This window comes from Canis aureus, chromosome 19 (genome assembly GCF_053574225.1).
Source record: "Canis aureus isolate CA01 chromosome 19, VMU_Caureus_v.1.0, whole genome shotgun sequence".
In the NCBI taxonomy this organism is placed as follows: Eukaryota; Metazoa; Chordata; class Mammalia; order Carnivora; family Canidae; genus Canis; species Canis aureus.
Window position 1 is genome coordinate 47,479,182 of NC_135629.1, and position 19,796 is coordinate 47,498,977.

Here is a 19,796-nt window from a genome sequence, read left to right on the forward strand (position 1 = left end):
TGCATGGTGAACATCAGCATGCTAAAGGCTCTGACAAGTCCTGCAATAAAGAATTCTGTTTAGTATCATTTAACTGATTGTTTCTCAAACTTATACCTTGGATCACTTTTCTTAAGTCATATCATCATCATCATCATCATCATCATCATCATCATCTCCAATGCACACCTGGGGACCTCATTTATCTCTTTCACCCAGTTATTATGCTCCCAGTGCCTAAAACTGGCTCATACCCAATATCAAAAAATTGGGGGTTTTTTGGTTGCATTAATGATCTTGTTTGGTCTTAGGGCAACTTGATGAGTTGGGTACTAATATAACTTCCATCTTACAAACGAGGCTTAGAGAGACCAGGTGACTTGTCTAAGGCACAAGGCTACTGGGTGGAGAACTGGTATTTGAGTTGGGATATGTTGCAGTCTCTTCATCACCCTGCCTGGCTCTGGAAGGTGCCCCATGCCTTCAGCCTCACCCAGTCGTGGCAGACATGGTCTGCTGTTCTGTGACCTCCGACAGTCCTTCTTGTCCTGGTGGCCATGGACATACTCAGGCTATTGCCCAGAGAGCTCAGCTGTAACTTGATCTCACCCAGGCTGGGGGTGACAGGGCAGGTGGGCAGGTGACGGCCAGGGCAGGGATATTTGCCCAGACGCTGATGTGCAGCAGCCTGGCAACCCGTGTGGCTCTGAGAAGACTGGGGGCTTGTTCCAGAGTCCCGGCAGTGGTCTTTCCCATGGGCAACAAGCAGACAGTCTTCACTCATGAGCAGCTGGAAGCATATCAGGTAGGGGTGATGGGCTAGGCCCTCAGTAGGCTTAGCAGCCTTGGTTTCCCCGGCCTGCGAAGTGGGGACAGCATCATTTGTCCTGGCTGTGCAGTCAGCAAGGGTTTCTGGTGCAGCTCTGCATGCAGCATCAGGCAGAGATGGGCATGCAGGGAGAGGGAGAGGAGAGGAAGGAAGCCCCTGAGGCAGGCTCTGGGCCAAGTCAACATCTCTCTCCGCAGGACTGCACCTTCTTCACGAGAAAGGAAATCATGAGGTCGGTCTGGGGAGAAAGAGAGGAAGACCTAGGACCAATTTCTATCCGTTGCTGGAGGATGTTTGCAATTGGACAGGACTGAGTGCCTCATGGTGGTTAAAATGCAAAGGGGGGGATTGCAGGCATGGTCAGGGGATGGAGGCAGAGATGGGGACGATGAGAAGCCACATCCTGTCATATTGTCACAGTCTCTAGGTTGATTAGCTTGGGCTTTCTCCCATGGGTTGTGCGGAGCCATGGAGAATATGTGACCGGGGTTGGAGAGTTGGGGGGAGACGTATCAGCATGTTAGAAAGATCCCCTGAGCCCAGTGTAAAGAGGCTGGGACTGGAGGCTGGGAACCTGGGGGTAGAGTCTAGAGTCATCTCTGGGCTGTGGGGGTGGCACCAAGGTAAGGGTGTGGGTAGGCAGCCTGATGCTGCTGCAGGTCGCTTGTGTGAGCGAGAGAGGCATACATGAGTATCCCACATTACTGCTCAGCCTGGGGCCATTGTCCAAAGGCCCCGACCGATGAACTTGGAGCTGTGAAACCCAAGCTGGCTGGGGTTCAGATACAGAGTGATAGGGGCCAAGGCCCCAATTGTGTGGGCATGGGATATCCATTATTGATGGGCACACCTTTCACCAGTGAGCCCCATTGTCTGGGTGAGGACAGCTCGTAGGGTCATCCTGGCCATTACGATCAGATTACTGATGGGGAAACTGAGGTTTGGACAGGGGAGCTGGCCCCAGCTTTGCAAATGGGCAGAGCTCCAAGGAGCTTGAGGGCTGGTGTTTTGTCCATCATGAGCTTCTTATTTGGCAGCATAATAACGAAGCTCAGAGGGGAAGAAGGACATGCTCAAGGCCATACAGAAGCCCAAACCCAGGCTGTTCCATGAGGCAGCCTGGGCAGAGAACTGGGTGGTCAGGGTTTAAATTCCAGATACCCCATTCTTGAGTTCCTAGCCATCATATGACCCAAGGAGCCCTTGGGTCCAAAGAGCTCCCAAAGAGCTCCTCATCTCTCTCAGAAACAACCCCTAGCAGCTTGGGGACCTCTGACTCACCAAGCATGGTCTCTACCAGGCTGCCTAGCCTCATGCCTCTGGTGAAAATAGAGCATCAGCAGGGAGGACATTGGAGTGGAGAGCTGGCCTCACAATCTAGGTAGTGGGGGTGGCACTTGGTGTTTTGCAAAATGCCTTGCATGCATTAAAAAAAAATCCTGAATATTGGCCTTTGTCTCTGCTCTCCCCATTTAGAGAACCCTCACATTCTGGGATGAGAGGAAAATGTGAGAATAGGGAGTCTTTAGAGGCAGAGTCTTGCCAACATTGTGATAATATCCAGGATTCATAGATTCACTCAGATTCTCTGAATGTTTGGCGTGCAATGATCTTGCCTTAAGCACTCTCCTTTTTGCTGTCCCCACCTGCCTGGTCAGCTCCTATTCATTCTTCAAAGCCCAGTACCAGTGTCCTCACTCAAGTCTCCCCTAGCTCTGGGGTCCTTTATCCACTTTGGCCCTGTCCCCAGGGGGTACATGTGTCTGTGTTCGGCTCTGTGTGCCTGAGGGCTGGGCCTAGAGCTGATGACTCTTGGGCACCCATGATGTGTAGCGAGTAGCTGCAAGAATGAGAAAAAAGGGAAAAGCCCTTCCCACCCCATCTCCCAGCCTTTCCTGGTGTCCTGGTGTTTCCCTCCCCACACCAGGCTCTTCTATCGCTACCAGGACCTGGCTCCCCAGCTTGTCCCCCTCGACTATACCAGCTGTCCTGATGTGAAGGTGCCCTACGAGCTCATCAGCAGCATGCCCGAGCTGAAGGTGTGCGTGGGCCATGGGGTAGGGAGGGGGAAAATAGAGATGCTCCCTGCTGCGTTCCTATGAAGCGGATACATTTTACAGATGAAAGAAGTGAGTGAGGTTCAGAGAGGTTAAGACATTTGGTCATGGTCACACAGCTAGGATGTGACAGAGACAGGATTCAAACCTGGGGTTGTCCGAATGATGAGATGAGATAGTGCAGGTAAAGGACTTGGCACAGGGCCTATTGCAGGGCAAGTGCTCAGGGAATGGGAGTTCTGCTTCTCATGGCAAGAGCCACTAACAAAGCAGGTTCTTTTCTGCTGGATGTTTGTCATGTAGTTTGTGTTGCCAAAAGGTGACTTGTGGGGTGAGTGACTGAGTAGAGATGATTTTATCACAAGGGACAGAAACCTCATTCGAGAGGGATGAAATATAGTGGAACACAGGAGAAAAAACTCTAGGGGCAGAGCTAGCGCCAGGTACAGCTGGAACCAGGGTCTCTGAGGTCGTGCTCGGGAGTCTCCCTCCACCTCCCAGTTCCTCCCAGGAGGGGGCTTCAGTCTCAGGCAGCCTGTCTGCTTGAGGTAGTGAAGGGAAGCCCCAACAGCCCCAGATTCCTCTGGTCAACTCTGCGACCAGCAGAAAGCAGATCCCTCCACCTCCATCTTTCAGGAACCATCCCAGGGCAGCCTCTGGCCAGTTTGAGCCCCCCGCCCCCAGCCTCCCCCAGAGCCAATCACGGTTGTCAATGGATAGTGACCTCTGATCGACCTCAACCAGTCAGGTGGTTGCATCCGGAACCAGAAGTGGGTCAAGGCCACCAAGATCACAGGGGCAGAGGCAGGAGTTGCCTGAAGTCCTCTCCTGGGACCGCGGGAGGGAGGAAGTTTTCAGATGGGGGGTACTTGAAGGTTTCAGGAAGGTGGGTGCTGAGAGTGATCCCATATGGTGCCCTGAGTCCCCTCCCTGCTTCTTGTCCCCAGGACAACCCGTTCCGCCAGAGGATTGCCCAGGTGTTCTCTGAGGATGGGGACGGCCACATGACCTTGGACAACTTCCTGGACATGTTTTCCGTAATGAGTGAAATGGCTCCCCGCGACCTCAAAGCCTACTATGCTTTTAAAATTTATGGTGTGTGCAGAGCTCGGGGGTAGGGGAACATGGGGGTGGGGTGGGGGTGGGAACAAGACCAGGTGTGGGGCCAGGAGCTGCCCTGCAGTCACAGATGTCTCCCCAGGGGGCTTTGAGGCCCCGCATGGACTTGTCCTGTGCCCCATATTGCTACTTGCTGACCTCATCCCCTTACTCCTTTCCAGCCACGTTGGCCTCTCTCTTCCTCCAGCTCCCCAAACTCCTCCTCCCTCTAGGACTTTGCATCTGCTGTTCCCTCTGCCTGGAACAGCTCTGCCTTGACTCCTGCTTACCTTGAAGTCTAGGTCAAAAGCAGCTTCCACCTTCAACCACTCTACACCCCACATCCTATTTCCTCTCCCAGCATGGAGCAGTGCTGCTTCATTCCTCTTCATACTGATTTCTCTCTGATGAAACCCAAGGGCAGCAAGAGTATCTATTTTTGTCCCCATCTGTCTTCCGTGCCTGGGAAAAAGTAGGCATTCAATATTGTGTGACTAACTGACAGAAAATTTATCACAGCACCTAGCATTCAGTAGGTGCTCACTAAAAGCTTGTCAAATGAACAAAACTTTATCACGGTGCCTAGAACATCGTAGGCACTCACTAAATACTTGTAGATTAAAAACAGTCACATATGCCCGGCACATAGTAGGTCCTCAGTAAGTACTTATGGGGGGAATGAATGACCTCCCAGCAGGACTCTGCCCAATTCTAAAGCAAGATCCAGCTATTACCCCAGGGTCTTGGGCTCCTTCCGGTGCCTCAGTTTCCTCCTCTGCAACAAGGGGACAAGAGGCCCGGCCTGTCTACCCCCAGCTGTGCCCCCACTCCACATCCCCTCTATCCCACTGCACAGACTTTAACAATGACGGCTACATCTGTGCATGGGACCTGGAGCAGACAGTGACCAAGCTGACACGAGGGGAGCTGAGCGCTGAGGAGGTGAGCCTGGTGTGCGAGAAGGTGCTAGATGAGGCCGATGGGGACCACGATGGGCGGCTCTCCCTGGAAGACTTCCAGAACATGATCCTGCGGGCACCCGACTTCCTCAGGTGTGACACTCCTCGCCACTTTGCACAATCCATTTCCATGTCTGAGAGGGGCTCCTGCAGAACTAGTGTGCGGACTCCACTTGTGAAAGCTCCTCCATTCATTCATTTGTGACTATAGGGAACTTTCCCAGCCTCCCTGGCCTCAGTCCCTGCATCTTTAAAGTGGGGATAATTGGGGGCCCCATGAGCACCCCCTGTGGGTGGACACAGCTCTTTAGGCAAATGGAACATGGCTGGTCTTCAGCCCTCTCTTGCCTGAACATTTTGCAGTGAACAGAGTGGGCAACTGTGTTTGGCAGTCCTGGGAAGAATCAGAGCCCTCACCGGAGGGCTGATAGCAAGTTAATGGGGGTGGCCAGCCACCTATTTTTGTACCTCGCGGGAGCTAAGAATGACTTTTACATTTTGTAAATGGTGGGGGAAAGGTTAGAGACTAATAGTACTCCACGACACATGAAATGGATATGAAATTCAAATTTCCATGTCCATCAACGGTTTCACTGGGACACAGCCATGCCTGCTTATGTATGTACTGGCCACGGCTGCTTTTGAGCTACAAGGCTCAACTGAGTCATTGCACAAAGCTGGAAATATCAACCATTTGGCTCTTTGCAGGAACAGCTGGCTGACCCCCGAGTTAGTACATGGGAAGACTTTAGGGCAGTGCGTGGCACACAGTAGGTGCTCAGTATCTGTGTGCCGGGGTTGCTGTCGTGGCTATAATTACGGGTGGTGTCCTTATGTGCACGGAGGTCCCCCCATCCTCTACCTGGAGGAGCCCGCTGGTCTCTTAGCTGACAGAGACAGGAATAATGACAATTGAATGAGCCCTATCGCTGATAGCAGCTCTGTGCGACAGCACCCTGTGCCTTTGCCCCTTTCGCCCTCATTACAGCCCCATGTAGGAGGGACGGCTATTATCCTTCGTTTACAGAGGAGTAGACTGAAGCCCAGGGCGGGGTAGCCACTCACTTAGAGTCCCACAGCAAGTCTGGGGCGGAGCCGGAAGGTCAACTCCCATCCAAAGAGGTGTGCTTTCCGCCCCTGTGGGAGTCAGGGGAGCCACCGCCTGGGGTTCTTAAGCGGACCCATCTCCCCTTAGTAGCTCCTTGCCTGTGTCAGGGACTCCCCTTGGGAGAGTTCAGGAGGAGGACGAGCCAGGGCCAAGCTCTGCCTCATGACGGACTCTATTTCTCTTTGCTCACAGCACCTTCCACATCCGCATCTGAGAGCACCGTGGGCGAGAAGCTGGGTCAGAGGAGGACCGGGTGACCCCTCAGTCCACTGTGGAATCCGGTCTCCGTGGGTTCTGGGAATAAACGCACGTCACTGAGTCACATCTGCTTGGAAGGCATGTTTTTCACCTTAAACCTGCCGGATGAGAGGATGCCTGGGATCTCACCTCTGCCCTCACTGTGTGACCCTGGGTGTGGCTGCGCCCTCTGTGAGCCATGATCTCCCCAATTATACAAGGAAGTGGCTGATTTCTAGATCTTTGTCCACCATGAGGCCTGGAAGTGCCCCGGTAGCTGTTAGTTTAGGTGGGCAGAGACCAGATGTAGAGATCTGGCCAAAGAGATCTCACCCCAGGGCCTCCCAAGGCTGAGCCCTACCCCCAACCTCCTGAGTTCCCTCTCCCCCCAACAATCCTTGAGTTCCTCAAGGGGACCAAAGCTTTAACTCCTTTCTCATTCATTAGAACTGCCAGAGGAGGCCTCTGAGGGGGTGACAGTAATGTCATTCACTGAGGCTGGCACCATACTTTACAGTTTACAAAGCACCCGTCTCTCTGCCATTGCATTTGGGGCCTATGGCATCCCAGCAGGGCTGACTGAGAAGCAATCACCCTTCATTTAGGGCAAACAGAGTGATTTGCCCAAGGTCACACCTCAAGTCGTCTGCAAAGGCAGCCTTGGATGCTGGAACCTCTTTCCAGATCCCAGGCATCTACACCTTGCAGATGCGAGAAGCCCCACACCCACTCCACCTATGGTCTTCCTGGGGCCCATCTATAGCCCAGTCAGTCCAGAGAGTGGTCATTCCTGCGATCGAGACTAGCCCCCAGGCACCTTCCCAGACACTTGCACTGTGCATCATGTACAGAGCACCCACTCCCACCCTAACCTCCACTTACTAAGCACCTACTGTGAGCCAAAGCCTCAGCTTTGTGTGCATCCTACTGCTTCATCCTGAGGAAGAGGGACTGCTCTTCTCCTCATTTTCCAAATGAGGAAACAGGCCCAGAGATGTCTAGTGCTCATCAGGGGTCTCACAGCCCTGTGACCTGGGATTTCCTCCAGGGCCCACTGCTAACAGCAACCCTGGGTCATGTCTCTCCTTTATTTAAAAAAAAATTAAAAATATTTTTCATATATTTTTAAAGATTTTATTTATTTATTCATGAGAGACACAGAGACATAGGCAGAGGGAGAAGCAGGGAACCCGATACGGTCCTTGATCCGAGGACCCTAGGATCAGGCCCTGAGCTGAAGGCAGATGCTCAACCACCGAGCCACCCAGGCATCCCATCTCTCCTTCTTTAAAGAAAGGAGCTCATATGCCTCTCCTAAAGCTGAACGTGGTGTCAGGAATGTGTACTGTGTGCCAAGCCCTCTACAGGTGTCACCTCCTCCACCTGCATGAGAACCACAGGAGGAAGGTGTGAACAGCTCTGTTTACAGGCGAGGATGTACTTGGAGTTGAGCCAGGTGCAAAGGATGTGGGGAAAGGGCTCCAACGGACTGGGTTTCAAATCCTGACACTGACGCCCTGTGGCTGGGTGACCCTGGCCATGTGTCTCCTCCTCTCTGACCCTTAGTCTCTTCTTCAAGATATACAGGATGAGCCTACCTACTGGGCCTGCTCAGAGGCGTAACAGAAATGATGAACTTAGAGGCTTTGGCATGGGGTCTGGCACCCAGTAGGTGCCTCAGACCCTTGCTGTAACCGATTGTTATTATTATGCAAGTAACCAGGCCACCCCATTGGCAACTGCAGGACCAGACCCAAGCAATGTCTGTATTACATTTCTCAGGTTTCTGAGGACTGGCAGATAGACCAGGGGTCCAGTGTGAGCAGCCCCTGGCAGCGAGGGTCCCAGAGCCAGGGCAAACCTCCTCTCTAACAGTACCCAGGGGCAAAGGGCGGCGGTGGGCGGTACTCCTCAGGGAGCCAGTCCTTCTGGGGTTCTATCAAGTCCTTTGTCTCTGATTTGGACACTTTTGAGGAGAGGGCCCTCACGACCACTTGGTGCCAACTCCTGGTACTCGGGGTCGCCTCGCTCCAGCTGGCCAATCTTGAGGCCCTCCTGGAGGGGTCACCTCTGTTTCTCAGGTCCTGGGGCTCTGAGGGGCTTGCAATGGGCGTGGCCACAAAGCAGTCTGTGTTGACATTATCTTCACAGTTTGTGTCACCTGGCCTGGCCCCCGAGCTGTGTGTCACCACCGGTGGCCCAGAACTCCAGAGTGACGACGAGTTCATAGATGTCTGGTGGGATGTCAGCTGCTGCTGGACCCTCTTGCCCATCTGTGGCAGCATCTTGAGGTTCTTCCAGAGTTTCCGGCGGGTCTCCGCAAGAGGAGCTTTCGGTGGGGAGGGGGAAGTGGCTTCCTGCGTGGAAGCTCTGTCCATCTCTGCTGCTGGCTTCCTTCCCTTCGGCCAGTGGAGGAGGGCAGGCCTCGTTGAGGTCTGAAACCAAGAGCAGGTGAGACCTGGGACCATCTCGCTCCCCAAAACTCTGAATCTGCCTTGGAGGTTGGGACATGGGTTCCACTCAGACATCCAGGGGCTGAAGCCCCAAACCTGATCCCATGCCCTATCTTTCCTATCCCCACAAACAGCTCCACTACCTCCCCCAGGGATGGCAAACTCTTCATAAAGGACTAGAGAGCAAATATTTTCAGGTTTGTTGGTCATATGGTCTCTCAGTCCTCAGCCTAGCTGCTGTAGGGCAAAAGCAGCCAGAGATAGTACACCGATGAGTGAGTGCACCTGCATTCCAGCAAAACTATGGACACGGAAATTTGACTTTCCTCTGATTTTCACGGGTCATGAAATATTACCTTTATTTTTATTTTTCTCAACCATTCAAAAACATAAAAGCCACATTTAGCTCGTGGGCCATATGGAGACAGGTCAAATGTGGTGCTCAGGCCCTGATCTTCTTGGTTGTTCAAGTGACTAAATTAGTGGCAGATGCCGACAATGCCCCATCCATATCCCTTTGTCCTGGGCACCCAGGGCCCCCGGCTCCACTCCCAAATGCCAGCAGTGGAGCCTACCTGGGGTCCTTCTTTGGCCCTGTGGCAGATCAGAAGTGCCAGAGAATTAAAATCTCCCAGGAACAGCACTTGGCCAGGGACTAATGGAAGATAGAGGATCAGTATCCCAGCTCCTCACCCCTAAGCTGGGATAACTGAAGTGCATGCCCCATGCAGATCCCCAGCCTTCCAAGGGGTAGTGAGCCCTAGATAACCACAGGGAACCTGCTCACTAACACACCCTTCATGGGGCTGCTTTCTCCCATCCCACTTCCCCGCTCCCTTAGTGGCACATCCTTGCCTCCCAAATGATGGAGGGCCCAGGGACTCAAACCATGACAAGGTCCTGCTTCCCCTCACCCTCCACCTCCAAGCCACCAGCAGGCTCCCTTCTAAAATGGCCCAAATATCCTCTTCTTGCTCCACCCCCAGAGATCCTTCTCTTGCCCCTCCCACTGGACAGTCCCTGCCTCCTTCCTGCCACCTCCACCACTGCTGCCAGGCAGCCCCTTTTGCAGCTGGCAGCCACAGGCTCTCTGGTGGCAACTCCTCTGCACACCTGGAATAGGACGCCAGCTCCTCATCCTGGCCCCAAGGCCCTGCATGATTTGGCTCCTGCTGATCCTGGCACCTCGGCTCCCAACAACCACCCTTTCACTCACCCCACTCCATCCACACACTGGCTTTTGTTCTTCAAATACACTGAGTCTCAGGACCTTTGCATGTGCTCTTTTCTGAGCTGGAAACACCCTCCCTACATCTCTGTGTGTGACTGACTCTTCCTTATCCTACGTGTCCCAGTTCTATGCCACCTCCTCCAAGAGGTCTTCCCTGACTGTTCTCTTTACCCTTTATCCCACCGCCCCCCCCCCCCACTGATATTCATCTTATCACCCTGTTTCATGTCTACTATCATCAGAACTTCCCTGCCATGTGGGAGGCATGGAAGACACTTAGCCTAGGGGCTCCTGAAGGTCCAGTCAACCCTGAGAAGGTGGGATTTGTTACTTTATTCATTCATCTACTCTACAGATTCACTAGTTGCTCACTTTCTCTGTGCCCGGTCTTCTCTGAGGGGAGGAGAGGCAGATAGATGAACAAGATAGGATGAACAAGCCGGATAGATTCCCAGGCCTCCCAGAGCTCACAGTCTGATGGGGGAGGCAGCCAGGAAATGTGAAAACTCACACATTAGCTTTTAACTCAAAAAGACCTTTTAAAGTGTGAGGTGTTCTCTGCAGTAGATAAACAGGGTGATGTGATGGAGAATGCAGAGGGGACTACTTTCAGTCTGGAGTCTGGGGAGGGAGACACTTGAAGAAAGAAGCGAGGCATAGGAAATCTGGGGGCAGAGCACACACAGCACGTGCAAAGTCCCTGAGGTGGGTGGCACCAACATGCACAAAGGCCCTGAGGTGAGACCAGGACATGCAAATGTCCTGAGGTTAGCTTGATGTATCTGAACAGCAGAAGAGATAGCAGAGGGGCGGGAGCTGGACTGGTGATGAGCACAAAGAGTAGTGAGGTCACAGTTGGGATCTTAATGGCAGTGTCTTGAAAAATCACTAGGTTTCATGCTTGGAGCTATAGGACCCAATTTTCACTCTAAAAAGTCTCTGGCAGCTATTGGCCACTTCTGCTCCTGCCCCTCCTCTGTGTTGGAAGTGCCAGCTGCTTTTCTGTCACATACCTCCTCAGGTGCAGCAGCCCTGGGATAGGAGGAAGGACTCTGAAGTTCCCTGGGGCCATGTGCGGGGCTGGTGACTTCCTCAGTCAATGCATTGGAGTAAAGGAAGAGATCCTCATAATCCACATTCACTGGATCCTCCTGTGGGGCAGAGGAAACCTGCAGCTCAGCCCCAAGGAGGGGGGTGGGCTGGTCCCAGGGTCCCAGACAAACTCTGGAAGGTGGTGCTCAGGAGCTGCATTGCCCACAAGCCTTGTATGGAAGCATGCCCCTCCCACAGGAGCTTCTGAGGGCTGGGACTCCCCCTGCACCCCCTCCTCAGCCCCTGACATGAGTCTTATAAGGAGATACGCTATTCCTAGAGATCAGCCAAGGTTATACCCCCACCACAAATGAACCCTTGTAAAAAAAAATTAGCCTGGGGGCCTGGGGTGAGGCAGGGAACATGGACCAGGAAGGGTGAGGCCATGGGGCAGGGGGGACACAGGGACCATGAGAGTGACAGATCACCAGAGGCTGAATGGGGTGTGTGGGAACAAAATGAGTCTGGGGCTTGGCCCCTGGCAGGGCGGCTATGGCTCACCACGGTCCCAACCTCACCTGCCCACAGGGCTGTGTCAGCAGGTCTCCATGTGGCCGCACCGGCTGCTGTTGGTGAAAAGTGACCAGGGCATCCAGCGAGGCATGGGTCTTCTCCTCCCCAGGGATCCTGAAGCTCCCATCATCCAAGAGCTTCACCATGAAGTGGCGGCAGCAGCTTTGTGCTCTGTGGCGGCGACAGAGCTAAGGCTGGGAAATCCCATTCCCCCTCATCCCGTCCCCATCTTCCCACTGAGCTGGCAGCAACGAGGCTGCAGTCCGACTGTTCAGGTTCCCATCAGTCTTCTGCACTTTTCAGCCATGAGACACTTGGTGGGTGACTGAACATATTCTGCCTCAGTTTCCCCATCTATGGGGTCACTTTTCATCCTGGGGCTAATGAGGCTGACCTCAGGAGTTCTCATGAAAATGGAATAAGCTACTGCAGATGAAAGCTTAGCTTGGTGCCTGGCCAGGCTCAAATGATCAATAGAAGTGATGATAATGAAAATGGGAGCCGGTCCCAGGCTAAGTCTAGGTGCCTGGCACATGGCAGGTCCTCAGTAAAAGCCCTGTTAATGAATGGATGCATTTATTAATGGTGCATTATGTGCTTACTTAATTTTCACAACAAGACTCTGAATTAATTTTAGCATTCCTGTATTAGAGGTGAGGACTTTGAGGGAGGCACAGGTAGGTCGAGTAACTTGTCCAAGGTCACACAGTATATAAGTGGCAGAGCCAAGCCTTTGATTGTGTGACTCAAAGCCTAAGCTTTTCCCACTGTCGGTAACTCTGTAGTGGAGCCATTGGGTTTTTTATTCCTTTGGCCTAGAATCCTTTTGAAACGTAGTTTGTATTGCTGAACTGGATCAGGTTTTGAGGCCTTAAGGAGCTGGACTGCCCTGAGTTTCCCTAACACGTCTCTTCCAGGTGGAGTCAGAGGGTTGCCAAAAATAGGTGGTTGAAGGGAGAGGGATAGTTAGGGGAGGGCAGTAGTCACTCCTGGGCTCCCAGCAGCCCCTGTTCTCAGACACACAGGCTGTTGCCACCAAGACCCCCATCTGCTGGTTACAGCCGGACCTGCAGCTGCTCACTTGAGCCAGATTTGGACAGAACTTTATACCAGTTGTTCTCTAAGAAGTTGTGGTATGAAGCGCCCCTTGCCCCCTCCAAGAAATCCCTGGAGCCCTCGTGCCCCTTCCCTGGCCCCTCACCCAGTCCTTACTTGTAGGACAGTGTGTAGCCCACGTGGCTGTGACTCACTCTAATGAGAAAGGATCCCAGTGGCTGTAACTCCAGCAAATTCTCGGCGTCCCTGGAAGGACACATACAGGAGGGAGATGGCTGCAGTTCAGCTGCCCACCATATTAGCCAGACTCCTGGTGCACCCGTCATCCCAGGCCTGAACAAGCCTGAAACCCTTTGTGGTTGTTGTTTCAGACCTTGGGCTAATCAGGGACAGGTGTGTTCCCATCAGTGGCAGAAGGCCTCTGATGACCTTGACCCCAGGACAGTCTTCCTCCTATCCCCTACAGCCTTCACAGCGCCTGCCTGCTTCCCCAGTGCCTGAAATATCCCCATTAAGGCATCTTTGAGTGGATCAGGGTGTCAGAGGTAACCATGCAGGAGCTGTTTTCAGGCACACTTGAGCTCAAACCACAGCTTCTCTGTTCATTAGCTGTGTGACACCTGGCAAAGCTCAGGCCCTTTCTGACCTTCAGTTTCCTCAAGGGGAAAGAAAACCCTCACTCCCAGGGCTGATGCAAAAGCAGATCAAATGAATGGAACACGAGTGTGGGAACTGATACTTGGTAACTGCTCACCAGATGCTCACTATGATTATTACTATATTCACTACCATTATTACTACTATTATCTGGGATTCACAGAGAGGAACGTGACCTTCTATGAGACAAAATGGGGAGATCCCAGCTGTCTGCTCCAGAGGCCACTGACCACGTGTGGCACTGAGCACTTAGTGTGGCCAATCCAAATCAAGATGTGCTTTTGGCACAGGATACCAGATTCTGAAGACTTAGCACAAAATAAAGGAACGTATACTATCTCATGAATGAGCTTTTAGTGCTCATGTTAAAGTGATAATATCTTGGATATCGTGGGTTGAATAAAAGATTGGTTTAAAATTAATTCTACCTAAGGGCACTTGGGTGGCTCAGTGGTTGAGCATCTGCCTTTGACTCAGGTTGTGATTCCAAGGCCCTGGGACCGAGTCCCACATGGGGCTCCCCGCAGGGAGCCTGCTTCTCCTTCTGTTTATGTCTCTGCCTCTCTCTGTGTGTCTCTCATGAATAAATAAAATCTTTAAAAATATATAAATAAAATAAAATTAATTCTGCCTATTTCTTTTTACTTCTTTTAATCTAGCTGCTAAAAACTTCAACATTGCAACGTGTGGCTCACAGTATGTTCTTACTGGCGCACCCCAGAACTCAGAGACAATGGCCAATTCATTCTCCCTGTGGCTTTCACAATGTTCTCTTGATTTCTCTACATGCTAATGGTGGCCATAAATGTTCTTCACTTTGTTTATTTAGAACCAAGGGGGTGACTAATGAGGTGGGTTTGTTCATGTCCCCAGAACTCAGTCCAATGTAAAAAGTGCATGTTGGTCATATCCCTGACGGATTGAGAGCAGCTGTTTGGGACACTGTGTTAAGGAGGATTCGGAGGCTGCATCCTGCCGTCAGTGGCCAATGCCTGGCCTTGGGGGAGGGGTCTCTGGCAGTGCTGGTCTGGTGGCCACTTGTATAGAGAAAGCCAAGGTCTGGAGATGGGAAGTAACTGGCCATGGTCACACAATCAGTCCACAGAAAAGGCGGGACTCAAGCCCAAGACTTAAGAGTTGTTTTCACCAAGCCAAGCTGAGCCCAGAATTCTGCAGAAAATCTGCCCAGAGTGGGTGGAGGCAGACAAGGAAAGACGGTGAAGGGCAGGGTAGAAGATATGCGTGTGTCCTTACTCTCTCGAGATGGCACCGTGGAACCATGCAGGAACCCCTCCTTGGGCCAGCTGGCCCACCTGCGTCTGCACGAACCAGTCCAGCCGTGGGGGCAACGGCGGGGGCAGCTTTCTGGCCTCCGTCATGGCTTCCGGGGGGGGCGGTTACCTGGCAGTAAGATGGAGAAGAGAGAGTCAAGCCTCATCCACTGCCTGTATTTTTTCTCTATTCTTTTATTTTTATTTTATTTTATTTTTTTATTTATGATAGTCACACAGAGAGAGAGAGAGAGAGAAGCAGAGACAAGGGCAGAGGGAGAAGCAGGCTCCATGCACCGGGAGCCCGACATGGGATTCGATCCCGGGTCTCCAGGATCACGCCCTGGGCCAAAGGCAGGCGCTAAACCGCTGTGCCACCCAGGGATTCCTTTTTTCTCTATTCTTACAGCTAGCTCATGGTGCCTCTTCCTTTGAGAAGTCCTCCAGGCTGGGCGGAGCAATGGGCTTGAAACTGCCTTGTGTTTCTTGAGCACCTACTATGCGTGGGCACTTGATGTACATTCATTCATTGGTTCCTTCCAAAAATCCTCCAAGAATTTGTCCTTGTCCTTTCTTATTATGCCATTACTAAAAGCGTTAGAAAGTTCCGCTTTATAAATATATGCATTTAAGCTTAAAAAGCAGGCTTTATTTAGGGGTGCCTGGGTGGCATAGTTGGTTAAGCACCTGACTCTTGGTTTCTGCTCAGGTCACGATTTCAGGGTCCTGAGATGGAGCTCCGCATTGGGTGCTGCGCTCAGCTTGGGGTCTACTTGAGACTTCTCTCCCTCCGCCTCTGCCCTTCCTGCTTGTGCCCTCTCTCAAATAAATAAATACTGTTTTTTTTTTAAAAGAACTGACTTTATTTAAATAAATATCAACATCCCAGGAGGGATGTGGACATGGCAAAATGGTAGTGAAGAAACACTAGAGAGCTGTGGTCCCAAGTAACTCCCTTCGTTCCCAACATCGTCATGTCTGGTGGCCACTGAAGGCACACCTGTAATGTGTCAGGTACATCATTAATTCACATGAGTTTCGACAGTTTGAAGCTCAAGGTAACACTGGACTTTGTGAGCCAATGACATGGAGCTGAAGACAATTAACAGCACTGCTTTATAAAAGAGTATCAGATCAATGCAAAACCAGGTCATGCCCTGCTGGGTGGTCCACTCATGACCCTTCATGGTCACCCTTAATTCTGTCCCTAACCTAGCCCACCCCCTACGCTGGCCCTATCTAATGTTTCAATATTGCAGAAGGTTCATTGTTACTGGGTTGTTTCCAGAGGGTGGGGACATAGTAACTAACCCGGTCAATATTGACTTTCTTCTGCCAGGAGACAGACAGATGCTGAGCACACCCTCCTGGGAGAGACCCAAAGGCATTCTGGGACAAGTAAAATTAAAGAGATAAATTAAGAAATATTTAATAAAGTAGGGTGATAAAGCAATTAAGAGCCTGGAATCAGAGCCAGATAGTCTGGGTTCAAGCTCCAGCTCCCCCACTTAGCTGCTGTGGGACCTTGGGTAAGTCACTTAGTATCTCCGTGCCATTCTTTTCATCTGTAGTTTGGGGACTTGATATTTACCTGGGAAAGTATGGTTGGTTGGTTCAGAACTAAACACTCCATGTATATAATAAGTATTCATGATCCAGTAGTGTCCTAGCCTGGGGTAATGTATACAGGTTTGTTCTTTTTTCTCCCTGGGAGAACTCCTATTTATCCTTCAAGACCCAGCAAAAATATCCCCTTTTCCAGGCAGGTTTCCTGTCTATTTCCCTGGACAAAGCCTTGGCACCCTGCTTTGTCTCCCATCTTCTCCTCTGTTCCTGCCCACGTTTTTGCCTAGCCTTACCTTGTGGAGCTCAAGTGTCTGTGTGTAGTGTGAGCCCTGACAGTTGGCTTTTACAAACATTTCTTTCTGTAATGCAAGTGCCTGACTTAAGCTTTGAGTGCCAAGTCATCTGCTTTAACTCAATGAACTCTATCTCGAATAAACACATTGCCAGGCCTACAGCTAGATAAAGAGCCAGGATGCTCTCCCTGGACCCCCCTCCCCACTTCCTTACCAAGAGGCTCCTTTGTTTTAGGGATCCTGGTTGATTTAGATAACTGGCCATTTAGGTCACTACCCCCACTTCTTTTTTTCTTTTTCTCTCTTAGCATGCTTTAAATTCCTGCTTTTATGTTTTATACTTATCAACAAGGAGGCCCCCCAAACCCTAGCCCCCCACCCTCAACCCCAGTAAAAGCAGAACCCTAGGGCCATGTGCATTGGCTTTGTCTCTATCAGCAACCTGGTTGTGTGCCCCCCTGGCGTGCCTTGTACACATCAGGGCTGGTAAGTAAGATTTTGTTTTCTTCAAAGTTTCCAGATGGCCATTGCTGATGGGCAGCTTGCAGTCATAAGAACCACAAGGATCAGTCCTGCCTAACTTTGGTTTGGCAAGGGGAGGTGTTTGTGGGAAACTCTCGGGCCTAGGTGAGTATCCCCAGGCATTTACTATTAATAAGCTGAGCACCTACTATGCGTGGGCACTTGATGTACGCTTGATGTACATTCATTCATCGGTTCCATGCACAAAGCACTGCATCTGGCTTTGACTCCCCCATCTGGCTCGCAGAGACCAGGCCCAGGGCTAGGTCTCTAGGTCCCTTGCACTACCTGATACTGGGCAGGCACAGGGGTGTCTGCTGATGAATAGCTATCCGGGGATGAATGAATTCACACTAACTTTCAACTGCCTCTGACATCAGGGCCTCCCCATCTCCTCATCCCCCACATTCCAGCCCTAAGGCCACTCTTGCTCTGTCCTGAACTGACCAAGCTCTGTTTCCCTCCACACCTTCGCCCATGCTGTTCCCCTTGCCAGGAACACCCAGCCCCCCAGCCCCAGCTCCATTTTTCAATGGTCAGCTCCCACTGAAAATTCCTCCTGCTTTTCTGGTCTCTTACACTCTGTCCCTCCTTCTGGCCTAGTCTGGTTCCCATGCTCTGTCTTCTAGAAATCTGGGCTGGAGCTGAGGCTCTTGGGGCCCCGGCCTCACCCAGCATGGGGCAGGCACAGAGTGGGCCTGTGGCTGGCTGAGGGATTCCGGCCCGGCACATACCTGGGAGACTCTTGAGCAGCCGAGGCTCTCACTCTTGCTGGGCTCAGAGCCTGTGGGAGCCTTGGTTTCGATTCAGGGTCTGCACGTCAGCGGGGTGGGGCTGTTGCCCCTGGCCTGTTCCTGTTTCCTTAAGCAGGTGAGCCCCAGGGGCGGGACCAGGACAACCCTGGTTGCCCTCGGTCTGCAGTCCAAAAAAGCTGCTGAGTTGCAGGTGGAGGGACACCAATTGCTTCACCCACAACAAGCTGTTATTGAGCACCTACTGTGTGCCAGATCCTCAGGGGGCAGAGAGGGGACCCCCAAGAGGTGTGAGCCCCACTCCCTTGGCATCTATGATCTGGCAAGCAATGAAGAAGAGTAAGAAATTATTAATGCTGCAAAGCAGACAGCCTGTCAGGAAGGAGTGGCATCTGTTGCAAGAATCCCCAGATGGGGTCTTAACTGATCTGGAGGAAGAAGGACTTGAGTGGGGGCAGGTAGTTGTTAACTTGATTGTGGGGTGCGAAAAGGGAGGGCAATAGGTGGGGGATGAGCATGGGCAGAGGCCCTGAGGCAGGGTCAAGCCTGGACTCTCTGGGGCCTCATGATGCACATGGAGCCACGTTATGACTTCCTCTGTAACAAAACGAAACACAACAGAAAACCACATTTAAAGAACGTCTGGGTGGCTCAGCAGTTGGGTGTCTGCCTTTGGCCCAGGGCATGATCCTGGGGTCCTGGGATCGAGCCCCACATCAGGCTCCCTGCGCGGAGCCTGCTTCTCCCTCTGCCTGTGTCTCTGCCTCTCTCTCTCATGAATAAATAAAATCTTAAAAAGAAAGAAAACCACATTTAAAATGATATTTTATGACTGTGATGGTTCCTAGACTGGTATAGTCTGGGCTGGATTATTATATATTAATTATTATTGCATTCATTTTTAATTCTGATAAAAAAACAAAACAAAACAAAACAAAACATTCTAGGGAGCCCTACACACATTGTAGGCCCTGAGTGTAGGAACTTGTGTCTAACGGACCAGGCAGCCCGGATGTGTGTTAGCTACGCCTCCTTCCCCAGTACTGGACAAAACCACTTCCTTCTCCCCTTTTAGGCAGCAGTGGCCCAGATGGTCGTGGCTGAGCTGGGGGCCTCCCCTTGGGCCTATCACCTCATTGCAGACTCCAGGTCAGTGACCTCACCGCCCCCTGCTCCAGGGGTGGGGAATGGCCTTGTCTGGAGTCTTCAGGTCTACAAGGCCCAAGCAGGAGACATGTGGAATCTGGCTTCCTACTCACCCCACTGTGAAGCCTTGGGTGGCTTTCTCAACCTCTCTGGGCCTCAGTTTCCTTAACTATGAAGTGGGCTTAACAGTCTTCCTTAATCACATGATGATGACAGGGGCGACAGCCATCAAGCATGCAGCATGGGGCTCATGTTAAGAGTAAAACCAGGACTCTTCACTGTGACTTAATCTGATGCCTTTGTGCCTGGCTGGGGAGATGCAAGCTCAGGCTCCAGACTTCACAGGCTGGGCCACCTTGGGCCACTCGTGTCACCCCCATGATCTCTGTAGCCCAGTGGGTAAGCTACCAGCCTCCATGATAAGGAGCGACACTGTTGGGGAGGGGCTTGTGCCTGCCTCAGAGACCCTCATCCCTTAGAAAGCTTGGCCTCATTAGCATGAAGTTGTTTCCAGAAATGTGGGGTGTTTCAGGCCACTTCTGGCCCGCCCCCAAAGACCCACCTCTCTGACCCACTTGGGAGATGTGGTCTTACACATATCACAACAGAATCATCCCCCACTCCGTGGTGACCACATTCCTCAAAAGTGTGAACGGACAGGCGGCCCCCAGAAGAACTCGCGGAAGAGGACTGGCAGGGGGGATATGGGGCTGGGACTATAAGGTCCCTCCTGCTTTGGTGTTAGGTCTGGACTTTTCACTGGAGGCCTCAGTCAGTGAGCAGGACTTTCATGGCCTTGTGGGGGTGGCTCTCCCAGGAGGGACCACAGGGCCTTCTCAGCTCTGGGGACATGCAGGGGTGGGGCAGCCAGGCTCTGCCAATGCTGAGCTTTATGTGTTTTCAACCATTCTATGGTCCTACAATGCTTTCATTCTTACTCACTAACTCATTGGCTCCACAAACATTGGCTGAAAGCC

At 51.9% G+C, this 19,796-nt stretch overlaps 2 protein-coding genes across 5 annotated transcripts; one reads left to right on the forward strand and one right to left on the reverse strand.

Moving 5' to 3' along the window:
* Positions 1–733: 733 nt before the first annotated feature.
* Positions 734–6,244, forward strand: CIB3 (calcium and integrin binding family member 3). The gene is made up of 6 exons (XM_077860844.1): positions 734–784; positions 1,006–1,040; positions 2,736–2,847; positions 3,813–3,960; positions 4,820–5,015; positions 6,223–6,244. Exons 1-6 carry the CDS (start codon positions 734–736, stop codon positions 6,242–6,244), a joined length of 564 nt encoding a protein of 187 aa, XP_077716970.1.
* A 1,134-nt stretch (positions 6,245–7,378) lies between these two features.
* HSH2D (hematopoietic SH2 domain containing) lies at positions 7,379–18,493 on the reverse strand. 4 transcript variants are annotated; one of them, XM_077859559.1, is made up of 7 exons: positions 17,656–18,484; positions 15,852–15,929; positions 14,524–14,670; positions 12,769–12,858; positions 11,562–11,727; positions 10,965–11,102; positions 7,379–8,702 (listed from the first exon to the last, which is right to left on the reverse strand). In XM_077859559.1, exons 3-7 carry the CDS (start codon positions 14,646–14,648, stop codon positions 8,136–8,138), a joined length of 1,086 nt encoding a protein of 361 aa, XP_077715685.1. In that variant the 5' UTR covers positions 14,649–14,670; positions 15,852–15,929; positions 17,656–18,484; the 3' UTR covers positions 7,379–8,135. The 4 variants fall into 4 exon arrangements, with proteins under 4 accessions (XP_077715685.1, XP_077715684.1, XP_077715688.1 ...); XM_077859558.1 differs by lacking the exon at positions 15,852–15,929 and having other exon boundaries at positions 17,656–18,471; XM_077859562.1 differs by lacking the exons at positions 10,965–11,102; positions 15,852–15,929 and having other exon boundaries at positions 17,656–18,493.
* Positions 18,494–19,796: the final 1,303 nt, after the last annotated feature.

Coding starts and splice junctions, on each gene's coding strand:
- CIB3 (XM_077860844.1), top strand. CDS start 734: ATGGGCAACAAGCAGACAGTCTTCACTCATGAGCAGCTGGAAGCATAT. Junction 785..1,005: donor AGCAGCTGGAAGCATATCAG/GTAGGGGTGATG, acceptor CTCTCTCCGCAG/GACTGCACCTTCTTCACGAG. Junction 2,848..3,812: donor GCAGCATGCCCGAGCTGAAG/GTGTGCGTGGGC, acceptor TCTTGTCCCCAG/GACAACCCGTTCCGCCAGAG.
- HSH2D (XM_077859559.1), bottom strand. CDS start 14,648: ATGACGGAGGCCAGAAAGCTGCCCCCGCCGTTGCCCCCACGGCTGGAC. Junction 11,728..12,768: donor GGCTACACACTGTCCTACAA/GTAAGGACTGGG, acceptor TCGCCGCCACAG/AGCACAAAGCTGCTGCCGCC. Junction 8,703..10,964: donor GGGCTGCTGCACCTGAGGAG/GTATGTGACAGA, acceptor TCTTGGTTTCAG/ACCTCAACGAGGCCTGCCCT.